Source organism: Lissotriton vulgaris, chromosome 8 (genome assembly GCF_964263255.1).
Source record: "Lissotriton vulgaris chromosome 8, aLisVul1.2, whole genome shotgun sequence".
Lineage (NCBI taxonomy): Eukaryota > Metazoa > Chordata > Amphibia > Caudata > Salamandridae > Lissotriton > Lissotriton vulgaris.
Window position 1 is genome coordinate 1,265,979,500 of NC_141696.1, and position 13,390 is coordinate 1,265,992,889.

The window sequence follows — 13,390 nt, forward strand, 5'->3', positions numbered from 1 at the left end:
TGAATGATGTAATATGTGACATCATCAGCAGTGGATTGCGGGTGCGCGATATATAGTTAGTGCAACTAACTATATATGGAATTTCAATGGTTTTGTGTGAGTAAAATAAGGTTTTGTAAATGCGAATTCCTAACTATATATGGTCTATAACCTATGGTTTTTTCAGTGAATATATATATATATATGTATGTATGTATATATATGTATGTATGTATATATATATATATATATATATATATATATATATATATATATATATATATATATATATATATACCATTCGTTGTTTGCCCAGATACGAGGACGCACTCCACATCAGATAGGTAACAGCCTTTTTATTTCCAAACAGATGGCATTCACATCCTCATTGTAAGTTCTGTGGCCTGACGCGTTTCTGAAGCATTTGTGCTTCGTCTTCAGAGGCCGGGCGTGAGCAGCCTTTCTCTGACCTTCTGCACCATCCCTTTCGGTAAGGCACTACAGAGAAACTCAATGAAGCAGATGAATTCATATCCGGGCTCACTGAGGGGCCGAAGATTTGGTTCTTAAAATAACGTGAAGCAACAAAACCCACCAGAGGGCTTTATGTTTGTTGAATTAGACACTGCATTTCCCAGCGTGCTTTTCGATTAACTCACTGTGAAGGCACACCGGAGGCCAATAAATTAACGCACGCAGTGGGATGGTGCAGAAGGTCAGAGAAAGGCTGCTCACGCCCGGCCTCTGAAGACGAAGCACAAATACTTCAGAAACGCGTCAGGCCACAGAACTTACAATGAGGATGTGAATGCCATCTGTTTGGAAATAAAAAGGCTGTTACCTATCTGATGTGGAGTGCGTCCTCGTATCTGGGCAAACAACGAATGGTATATATATATATATATATATATATATATATTTGTAGCCCGAAACGCGTTATGCATTTCCTGCAAAATAACTTCTAACCTGGATTAAAGATCTGTTATCCAATCTGGTGGTCCGTCTCATGCTTAGCGCTTCGCCGATCTGTGTGGTTGGAAGTGGCGTGTTTGGAGTTCTTCGTATATATATATATATATATCTCTCTCTCAATCAATCAATCGAAGTACTTGTAGAGCGCGCTACTTACCCGTGTGGGTCCCAAGGCGCTGAAGGGAGGGAGGGGGGAGTGCTGCTACAGCTCGAAAAGCCAGGTCTTGAGGAGTCCTCTGAAGGTGAGTAGGTCATGGGTCTGCCGTATGTGGGTAGGGAGGGTATTCCAGGTCTTGGTGGCGAGGTAAGAGAAGGATCTGCCGCCGGAGGTCATTCGTTGGATGCGGGGGACAGCGGCGAGCGTGAGGCTGCCAGAGCGGAGCTGGTGGGTGGGGGTGTAGAAGCTGAGTCTCTTGTTCAGGTAGGCTGGTCTGGTGTTGTGGAGTGCTTTGTGTGTGTGGGTGAGGAGTTTGAAGGTGATCCTCTTGTCGACGGGGAGCCAGTGTAGGTTTCTTAGGAGGGGGGTTATGTGGCTGCAGCGGGGGATGTTGACGATCAGTCTGGCGGAGGCGTTTTGGATGCGTTGTAGTCGTCGTAGGTGTTTGGCTGGGATTCCTGGGTAGAGTGCGTTGCCGTAGTCCAGTCTGCTGCTGACGAGGGCCTGTGTCACCGTTCTTCTTGTTTCGGTCGGGATCCACTTGTAAATCCTGTGGAGCATGCGGAGGGTGTTGTAGCAGGAGGAGGAGATGGCGTTGACCTGCTTAGACATGGAGAGGGAGGAGTTGAGGATGAATCCTATATTGCGTGTGTGGTCGGTGGGTGTTGGTGCTGTTCCCAGTGTGGTCGGCCACAAGGAGTCGTCCCAGGCTGAGGGGGTGGATCCGAGAATGAGGACCTCCGTCTTGTCCGAGTTCAGCTTCAGACGGCTGCTCCTCATCCAGTCGGCGACTGCCTTCATTCCTTCGTGGAGGTTGGTTTTGGCAGTGTGTGGGTCCTTGGTGAGGGAGAGGATGAGCTGGGTGTCGTCGTTGTAGGAGATGATGTTGAGGTCGTGATGGCGGGCCACTAGTGCGAGGGGGGCCATGTAGACGTTCAACAACGTCCGGCTGAGGGATGAGCCCTGAGGGACGCCGCAGATGATGTTGTGGCTTCGGCTCGGAAGAGTGGGAGGTGGACGTTCTGGGTTCTGCCGGTGAGGAAGGACGTGGTCCAGTCAAGGGCCTTCTCTTGGATTCTAGCTTCTAGGAGGCGTGTCTTTAGAGTGCAATGGCAGACCGTGTCAAAGGCGGCTGACAGGTCCAGGTGGATGAGGGCTGATTTTTCGCCATTGTCTAGTTGGCGCCTGATGTCGTCTGTGGCGGCGATGAGGGTATACAACGGTTACCACGCATTTTTTACAACGCGGTACCGTTACCACGCTACTTTTACCACGCAAGTCGTTACAACGACATGCGCTGGGGGGCGCTCCAGGATAGTAAATACTTTAATTTACTATCCAACTCCTTTCCCTAGAGTCCACGGGGACTGGAGTTGGAATAGTAAATTAAATAATTTACTATCCAGCGCCCCTCCACGCAAGTCGTTGTAATGACTTGCGTGGTAAAAGTAGCGTGGTAACGGTACGCGTTGTAAAAGTAAGCGTGGTACCGTCATACATCCGGCGATGAGGGCTGTCTCGGTGCTGTGGTTACGTCTGAATCCAGACTGGGACGGGTCCAAGATGTTGTTGTCTTCCAGATGGCGGGTCAGTTGCATGTTGACGATTTTCTCGATGACTTATGCCAGGAATGGGAGCAGGGAGATGGGCCTGAAGTTCTTTAGTTCCTTGGGGTCTGCTTTGGGCTTCTTGAGGAGGACGTTTATTTCGGCATGCTTCCAACTTTCCGGGAATGTTGCTGTTTCGAAGGAGATGTTGATGACCTTCCGTAGTTGGGGTGCGATGGCTGCGTCTGCTTTGTTGAATACGTGGTGTGGGCACGGGTCAGATGGAGATCCTGAGTGGATGGAGTCCATGACCTTGCGTGTCTCGTCGTCGTTGACGTTGGACCAGGAGGTCAGGCGGTTGGCGCTGGTGGTGTTCACAGGGGAGGTGGAGTCTGGCGTAGTCGGGCTATCGTGGTGTTGAAGCTGTCGTATTGACACAGCGCAAGTTTGCTCGAGGCGAGGCTTTATTTACCACCATCAAGCACACTGGAAAAGGGTCCTCTGATTGCAGCAACTGGCAGACTCGTTTCGGCGGGTGCCTCTTCTGTGCCAGTATTGTTGCTTAGAAAGTTCAAGTACAATTTTGCGGGAGTTCTTACATTCTTGTTGGAGGGCTCTCATTGGCTTTTTGAAATCCACATAGAGAGAGGACTGGAAAAGTCCTATAAGTAAGTACTTTCCTCTCTCTTCCTGTTCTCCGTTGTTTAAAATGTGCAAAATATCCTGCTGTTATGTTATGTTATGTTATTTTATTTTGTAAAGCGCACGGATGCCGCAGCCAAGAGGCGTCCCGGCGCTTGGGAGAAGGTAAAAAACACAACACGGGAGCTAGTGGCTAAAAAAGACTAAACAGTAGAAAATAAAAAGGTCTTCAAAGCTTTTCTGAACGGGAGCAGATCAGGAATGGAGCGAAGGGAGGCAGGCAGGGAATTCCAGAGAGCTGCTGCCATCACAGCAAAAGAGCGTCCGCCCATCCTTGCTTTTTTAAAACGTGGCACTACAGCAAGATTAGTCCCTGAGGATCGGAGGGCTCTGGATGGCTCATAGTGACAGATTAATTGGGACAGAATAGGGGGGGAAGCCAACTTCAAAATTTTAAAAGTTAGGCAAAGAGTTTTAAATTTAATTCTTTGCCCCACAGGCAGCCAGTGAAGATCCTGAATAGTGCGACGCACAGAAACAAACTTCGGAAGACCGACCAACATCCTGGCGGCCGCATTTTGCACCCGCTGGAGGCGCACTAGTTCTGCTTGATTGACGCCCAAGAATAAAGAGCTGGCGTAATCTAATCTAGCCAAGACTGTGGCCTGGACAATGATCTGTCTCGTGTCAGCATCAAAGTACTTAAAAATGGGTCGCAGACACCTCAGGGCACCAAAACAGGTTCCGGCAACCCGTTTAGTGTGGGCGGTGAATGAAAGTTTATCATCCAACCACACCCCCAGGTTCCTAACTTCAGCCACTGGGGTGGGAGCAGGGCCTAATTCAGATGGCCACCACTGATCGCCCCAAAGCTCACTTTCCCTACCAAAAATAATAACCTCGGTTTTAGAGGCATTCAGTTGGAGGCGGTTGTTCGCCATCCAGCCCGCCACAGCTTTTAGCGCGGTCTGAAAAGAGGCAGCATCCATGTTGGTCTCTCCGTTAAGTGCCACCGCCAGCTGCGTGTCATCGGCGTATGACACCATGGAGAGACCAAAGCTATGGGCGACCTGAGCCAACGGTTGGACATACAAATTAAATAAGGTAGGGCTTAGGGCCGACCCCTGTGGGACACCCTGCAGGATCGGACGAGGAGCGGAAACAAAAGGGGGAGTGGATACTTTAAAAGTTCGATCAGTGAGAAAAGATCGAAACCACTCGAGTGTTAAAAGTCACGATAGCCCAACTGGCAAGCCTTGTCCAGTGACTGGCTCATGCATCCAATAATGCACTGGCAGAACGCCAGCCATTGTACAATCCTTCCTATGCACACGCAGGGTCACTGGTGGCTTGCCTCACTGAAGGCAAACTCGAACAGCATCAATCTGCTTCCTCTCCCCAATACCGCAATTGCTCACGGTCGGGGAGGCACCACGTTGTGTAGCCCGTGCACTTTCACCACCATTTGCGGGTATGACCGCGGTGCGCCTGATCGAGAGGCGTGCCAGGATACAGAGCCCCTCCTCCAACAAATAAATTAGGCCCTTTGTTTCTTTTGTACTGTTCCACACTTGTAATTCCCTATTGTAAAGTTATTAGGTCTCGTAGCGAACACAGCGCGTCAGCGCTGTGTCTCCGCAAGAGATCTTTTGTTAGCGAGTGTGCTTCCCAGGAGACAGTTTCGGCCGCGTGCATCCTTGGAGTGGATTTGAAACGGGAACGCGCGCTGTGGCCAGGCGCTGTCTCCTGGGAAGCGCAAGCACCACACACGCATGCGCATACACACACACAAGCGCCCATGCACGCACATACATACATACATACATACAGAGACACCCCCCCAGACACATACACACACACGCGCACACACACACACACAAGTGCACCGAGGCCCCCCTCCCCCGCCGTCACCGTCGCATACACACACGAGCATACACGCACACACACACACAAGTGCACCAAGCCCCCCCAGCCTTTTGAAACTTACCTGGGCAATGTCGGGGACTCTTCTCTCAGCACGCGGCGCCCAACCTCCTGCTAGCGCGGCCCCGGGTCTCCACACCGCTCACAGGAGCCCCGGGCCGCGAGACGCATCGACTCCGCCTGCCTCCTCTTCCGGTCTGGACGTGGCCCCGCCCCCGTCACAGGCGACCGTGCCTGACTTCCGGGGCGGCCGCGGCGGACTTCCGGGGGCATTTAGGATGCTGCTGCTGATTTCTCTGTCCTCCGTGTATTCCGTCCGTGGATTCTTTCCGTCTTCTCTTTTTCTTGTTTACGTGTCCTGTCGTTTCCGTGTGCCGACATAGCTTTAAAGCGACCGGCAGTGTACTTCGGTTTTTGCATTTGAGGACAAGTCTTTCAGAGTGGTAATCAGAGTTGAAATAACAACCGCATTAAGACCAATGAAAAGTTTGGATGAATAGTCCCTTCTTTCTGCCGGAAGATGCTACCACTCGTTTCTCCCCCAGTCTCGCCATTCAATCTTCCTGCACCATTCCTTAACTCAGGGGCACCAGAATTCCCCCACCTCCCACCAGCAGCATGCACATCACCCATAAGCTTTGTATGGATTGGGCTCAAAGGTGAGGCGTGGGTGGTACTGCTACACACATAAAAAACCCGCAAACGTCTGTGCGGCACAAGCTTATTCATCAAGCCGCAATACCCCACGGCACCACGCTGCCCCCCTTCATAGCCCATTAACAATAAAGTGATCTTTTTACCAGTACTTTTGTGTGCACCCATTCTCACGCACACATACGCACATGTACACACAGACCCCCACACACACACACACACACATGGGCACACACACATGCACGCGCACACACACACACACACACACACACACAGTTTCATGGTAGTGGTGCTCACTTTCACAGAGAAACCACCAAATCCATCAAAAATGGGCCATCAGAGTTCAATTAAAGTTATTGATCTCAAATATCCGATGTTGCCAATTTGATAAAATGGCTGAAAAGGCACTTCATTACTGATTGCCTTATTTAGCTCATGGCTGATGAATCATGCCTGCAAGGCTTAAAATGTATTTTCAAATGAACGAATGTTCATGCCTATTCACAACACTGCGTACTTCTCTTTCTACTCACAGAAACGCACACTTGCCCCCTCAAACAAAACACTCACACACTCTGATCACACCCTTAGTCTAATCTATGGCCACAGGCCAAGCACACTTATATATGTAGCACCACTGCCATACACACACGGACACCATCACTGCCATGCACACACGGACACCATCACTGCCATGCACACACGGACACCATCACTGCCATACACACAGGGAAACCACCACTGCCATACACACACACGGACACCACCTTTGCCATGTACACACAGACACCACCCCTCCCATACACACACGGACACCACCCCTCCCATACACACACGGACACCACCACTGCCATGCACACACAGACACCACCACTGCCATGCACACACGGACACCAAAAAACAAAAATTATGCAAAGCATTGTCATTTACAATGCCAGTAACTCAAACTTAAATGCTGCGAGACCTATTGCATTGCAAATGCTTGTTTTTCCAATGTCTTCTGGATCCTTCAGATGTGGAACATGTGACATGTCTCGTTGGCCACTGTCTTGTTAACTACTATGTCATTGACCATACCCTTATTAACTTCCTTCTCTGTGACCACCTGCTCTTGAGCCATGCTTTCATCAGCCTCATCATCGTCACCTGCATCTGTATGGGGCTCATTGACCACCATCATAGACTAAATGCCTCTTGTGGACTATGAAACTGATATCTTTAACCTCCAGATATCAGCTACTAATTTCAAAGGCGCTTGTAGTGCCCACTCTTCTCTTCGATTAAAAAAATATATATATATCAAAATACTCTAGCCACAAATCTAGGGCGAAAAAGCCCCGGTGCCTTACTTGGAAATTCAGTTGAACCATAAAGAATAGCATTTTGTTTATGTGGATACTAATTTAGAGAATGCGACTCTTCCAGATAGCTATCAGTGTCGACAGTGCAAACATTGTTTGGGTCTGATACAGTGGATTTTCTATTGTATCTTCAGCATATGATGTACCAGTTCTTCAGAGGATTTTGAGGTATGGGTCCTTCAACTAATTCAGCTCCTCATCCAACTCCTACCCCTTTGACCTGTCCACTTCCTCTTTCAGACATCCCAGATTCCAGTGCACTTTTTCTAGGTACTGTTCTCTCTGCATAACTGGTGCATTTGTCAGACTTTTCCTTTGTTGTTGCCACCATATCTCTGCTCTCACAAGGGAGATCCTCTTATCAGTTAATTTCCATACTCCCACAGTTGTCCATAGCTTGACTTTTAGATGTCCTGATCCAGCGTCCATATATTTCTGTATGGCCTTCCAAAATGTTTATCCAGTCTCCATAAGCTTTTGATGAATCTTTGGACTGTTCTCTAAATGTCTACAGTTTTCCCCCAAATGCTCTTTTCTGCTTCTTCAAATGTCTCTGTCCTGAATGTTTGTCCGTGTAGAAATTGCAGTTTCCTCCCAAATGCTAATCTTTTGACACAATCATAACCTCCCCCCAAATGTTATGGGCCCCTCCTCAAATTTCTCTATTACCTTCAAACTTCCATAACTCCTTCCCCACTCTCATTTTTTACAGCACTTGCTGCTCCCCATAAAGGCCATGAATCTGTTAGCGCCAAAAAATGTCATAGTTTACCACTAAATGTTCTTTATTTTGTCTACATTAATTTGGGTCCCTACATTTTCTCTCCATACTATGAATATTAATTGTTCCTAAAATATCCATGGCCGGTCCTACAAATGTCTGCATCTCAAATGCTGCTAGTTTTCAAATATATAGTAATTGCTCCCCCAAATATTCAAATTTCCTCCTAAATGTTCATGGTCCCCAGTTCTCCACAAAATCCTGATGGTTGCATCCTAAATGCTCAAGCTTCCATTCATGCTCAAACATGAGCATGTTTTTGAAGGGAGTGGCCTACCTTTCTTGATTTTTCTGGATGCAGACTTTCAACTAACGAATCCAGTAGGATACTCTCATTGGATATAGGATGGCTTATGAGAGCAGAAATGTGAGCTTACTTTAAGGAACAGTGGTGTGCCTTCCTCTTTTTAAGAAATGTATAACAAATGTTCTTGTAAGAGTAGATTCGCATTTAGTGTTTAATTAGAGAAACATGTCTCATCTTAACTCAGATCCATAGAGTGTAGAGCTTCATATATATTCCAGGTACAGTCCGGTAAAAAATAACAATAAAAAACTGCCATTGTTGACATGGGCCCTCCAGTCGTTAGCATGTTAGCACTGGAACATGTACTTAAAATATAAGCACAATGTATCAATTTTACATTTGGCTTGAGAATGAGACTTATGCTGAAAATCAATGAGTGCTGTGGCTAGTTTATAATGTCAATCGTTTTTAAATTATTCAATGTATTGATACTTGGTTGCATCCTGTGTTTATCTTCTCAGGCAATTGCCTTTGAATATGCAAGTGTGCTAGTGCATTGTTCAGATGGCTGGGATCGTACGTCACAAGTGTGCTCACTCGGCTCATTGCTTTTGGATCCATATTATAGAACGATCAAAGGATTTATGGTGAGTTCCTATCTTTTTCTATCTCGTTTTCTCTGTATTGCTCTCTAATATGTATTAGGTGTGTTGTGCTTTTGTAAATCAACAAAAGTATTCAATGTTTCTCTGTGTTGTGATAAACCAGAATCCCAAATCCAGAACCTCGTATCACAGAAAAAAACAATAATGACTTGTTTGATGAGAGAATAGTTACATTTAAAGATAATATATTAATGCCTCATGTTTCAGGACTGCAGCTTAGGCGCTCTCTGTGTGTCTTGTGGCGTCCTTTCTGAAAGTACTGTGATCATATCTTTCAATCTTGCACGTCTCAGTTGGGCATGTGTCAATTCCAGTTTTTTCTGGTATAACCCTACAGTTGAAAAGTCAGCCGTCATGGTGAGCACCTTTGTGCATGGGAGATGCTAGAGCATGGCAACGTACTCTGATCAGGTGCATCTGGAAGGGGTTCAACCAGCTGTATGTAAGCCAAAGTTCTGAGATGCCGTTGTGAGCATCAACAAAAAGTATTATGCCGTGTCTACCGATGGGCATCTGGGATCATATGACCTGGGTGGTCAAACTGGGAGTGGCAGAGAGAAGCTGGGAAAGCTCAGGAAGGCAAAAAAGTGGGAACTGAGGTATTACTTACTAAAGGTTGGGGTCTGAAGTATTCTGAGAAACTCTACATGCAATATAGTTTACCCAACTCTAGTTTTGTAAATTTGTATCTTCAAATACAGGATTTTTTTTATCTAGACATAGGATATCCTCTGATATTTTCCAAATCATGCTATTACGAAAAGCATGTGAGCTAAGGACCTTCCAGCAATCAGAATGTTGTAGTCCACCTTTGCCTCTCTCCTTCTGCATGATTTGAGCAGGATAATAAAATGTCAGGATCAACTGAATGATTAAATATCACTAACATACTTGATGCATTCTTTTTCATTAATGCAATTTATGTTATTAGCTAGTTTTAAGCTAGCACGTTTCTCAATGTTCGACTATATTTTACTCCCAGAAACGACATCATAGGATTGTTGGGACAGTTCTCCTTGTTTCAGTCTTAATAAGAGGATGCAGAAGGCCTCCATGTGCTAGCCACCTGCTCAAAGCTCTACAGTTTTTTGCGATAGATTTGTAAATTCAGTAATATTTGTCTGCTATTTAGTCTTAATACTAATCACTGTAATATATCAAGCTTGCCTGAATCCGATATGGGACGAATATATATCCATATTTGTTGCTGGCATATTTTGCTTGTTTGTGTATTGTGGGAATATGCCACTAGTATGACACAATGGTGTAATATTTTTCAGACCTGTGATTTTATGGATAAAGGTGAACTGTGATTAATGAAGGATATGTAGACATTTAGGTGGGTACGAAAAACCCTGATAATGTATTTGGAGAAATAGTCATTATTCAATTGGTTGTGATGATTTCAGTGACTCTTAACACTCCTTAATTGTGTTTGTTTGAATTATTAATGGATATGTTTGTCAAGTCAAAATACTGGCACAATGGTTTATTCTTCGTTCGATTGTAGAGAGAAAAAGAGATAGCAAATATAGGCTTGTGCAGTCTGATGCAGTGATTTGAAAGCAGAGTGCAGGTTATCAGACAAGTTGCTAATACTTGAAATACTGCTTCCTTTTTCCGTGGCTTTTGAGAAGATAAAGAAGTTAGAGTTCCTAGTTGCTCTTAAGGTATGAGGCTGCGTTAAAGTAAGCACTTTCCATTCAAAGTGGATCATGGTCCATAAGAATCATAGCAAATATTAATGCTGTCATCTGATCTGTTATGCAGATGTGCTTGGCAATCAAGGTCAAATTTAACATCCTGATAACAGTATTGTTCTTCATGGTACCAAATGTTAGAAGTCACTAATCATTCTCTGTGATAAAGATTGTTATTGTTATTCTGGCATCTCTTGGTGTTAGCAGCCTCTTGGAAATGCTGCATTGAGGCATACTGTGTATTTAGGATGAAGAACAACCTTATCTGTCATGCATAGATCCTAACCTTTGATCCTACTGCGGCTAGCCTTCCATAGCTCCCTTAGTAAAGCGCTGAACACATTATATTGCTGTGAGTTTCAGCCTTTGATCCATGCGAGATAGATACATGGAGTACCAATAAAATAGGTGTGTTATTATTAACACTTATTTGCCACACTTGTAATAGAAAACCCGGAACATAAGTAGATACAAATAGTTTTCATTATATTATTTTTAAATCTGACATATTCCAAAACATCTATATTTCTTATTTTATACTTATGTGCATTTAGTTTTCCTTGGTGTATATGTGGAACTTCGTTCGTTTACTCAATTCTGTGGGCTTCTTAGATTAAGCTACTCCTTGTTACTGATGCATAAATATGGTTAAACGTGTTGGAATGTTCATTTCTATACAATGAAAATAAATGTCTCTTCCTGTCTAAGGTACTGATAGAGAAGGACTGGATTTCTCTTGGGCACAAGTTTGCTGAAAGGTAGGGTGCACCTGCAATATCTTTTTATATAGATGATCGCTAATTTGGGAACATTTGGGAACATTGGGAAAAAGCTTTTCAAAGTAGTTTATACAGTTATGTTTGAAAAAAATCAATGAAATATTATTTTTCCAAGACTGTCCGAAATAGATAAAACTGTAACATAATAGCATGCAACAGAAAATTAAATAAAACCTGTATAATTGTTTGAAATGGGGGGGGTGGGGGTGGAATTAGCACAGATTAGGTTTTCACATTGTTTTGCACCTTAATAATTCATGTTTTATGTTTCATTAGTTAATTTGTGCTTATGTGATCAGAGATTACCATTGTTATTCCTTTGAAAACTGTAACTGATCATAGCAGCAGATTGGGCATGGTGGTGAGTATCTTTCTAAAGAATATCACCATGTGGGATGTATGAGAGGTTTGCTGTATTAGTAGTGCAGCTGTGATGGTTACATTGCTAATTTTCAGATATGCACCCAGTATTTGGGACCCCGTAGCTTGAGGCTAGCAGTTGGTGTTGAAGTAGGTCAACTATAATTTGAGACCCAAACTATTAGATTTTTATACCTTAGACGGCCTTTTCTTGACATGTTTATGTGACGTGCTGTGTGGTAGCTAGGCCACAAATTATTTACATATTCTTTAAAATACTTTGTAATTACAGTCATAATGGAGTTTGGCCCACTGCCAGACTATGAGCAATTACATTTCGATAGTTTCTCCCTCTCTACCCATGAAAGGATCATGCCACATAAAGCCACGAGTTCTGAGCAAGGCTCAAGAGATGAGTGAATACAGTCATTGCTGTCTGTTGACCTGAGACCTCAGCTGCCACCACCTTCAATAACGGTTCTGCCTAGTCCCTGAGGAGCATTTCCAGAATCTCTAATTACAGTTCAGAGGCTATATATAACGAGCGCTACCTTTCCAGCAGAGGAGGAGGGACATCTCCTCCTGAGACTCCTAAGTCACGAATTAAGAGAAAGGATTTTGTTTGACATATTCAATCTTAATCAAGTTGTATGCTATACAAGTTCAATATTTGGACTTTAGACTTGTGTCCTGGTAGGAGTTTAAAATAATGACACGTCATCTTGAGTTGCCTTGGAGGATGTATGCTGTCATATAACTTGTGTGCTAGCAATATCTATGCGTTCTGAGAGGGGGAGTAACCTTTTCAAGACAGACCAAATACCTCCATTTGGTCTCTGTGCAGCTGCTCTGGTGTTCATCAAGCTGCCGGCCGTGGGACTGCATTATTTTGCTATTGAAAGATAAATTACTGCCTGGATTGGATGATTTTCGGCAAGAGCAAGGTAAATGTTGTCCAGAGTCGGAGTTGCTGACATGTACATCTGGGCTATGGTCCTAGTATCAGCACTTAACCATAAATCAGGTGATTCTACTCATCACTACATCTCCCGATGCTTCAGATTGTAAATATGTGTCATGTGAAATTTCAAAAGCAAGTTTGTAGTGCTATTAGAGATTTATTTATTATTTATAAAGTTTTATATAGCGCGAACTTGATCCCGAAGGATATCAGAGCGCTTTACAATTTGAGGCAAATAAATAACTTCCCACCCTATTCCTCTATAAACCCACATTACACAATGGAACTAAAAATGCAAAATTAGAACAAAAAAATGTAATAACTACAAAAAATTTTACACAGATAATAACAAAAACAAATCTTATACCAAAAATACATGCATCACACATACAAAATAAATACAAACATAATTACATTAATACAAAATCGATATTTTTAACATCTATATTTTTGCGAATGATATCAAACACTTTGATATTTTTTACATGAAAGCAGTGCATGATCTCCTGGTCACTGAACATTCAAGCTGTTTAGCCATAGATGCTCAGCTAATTTGCAGTTCTTTGAGCATTGGATAGACATGTTCCACTATTGCTCTTTTATAATAACTTTTTACAAGGAGACTACAGGTGCTAGATACTACTGGGGGCCTGTCATAGAAT

The 13,390-nt window shown here is 44.1% G+C and overlaps 1 protein-coding gene across 2 annotated transcripts in view; it reads left to right on the forward strand.

Moving 5' to 3' along the window:
• MTMR6 (myotubularin related protein 6) overlaps positions 1–13,390 on the forward strand; it is a 439,692-nt gene that overhangs the window by 344,348 nt on the left and 81,954 nt on the right. For both annotated transcript variants that reach the window (XM_086935180.1, XM_086935181.1), the window contains 2 exons: positions 8,785–8,910; positions 11,337–11,386. In XM_086935180.1, coding sequence (XP_086791306.1) covers positions 8,785–8,910; positions 11,337–11,386 — 176 coding nt within the window. The remainder of the gene's footprint in view (positions 1–8,784; positions 8,911–11,336; positions 11,387–13,390) is intronic.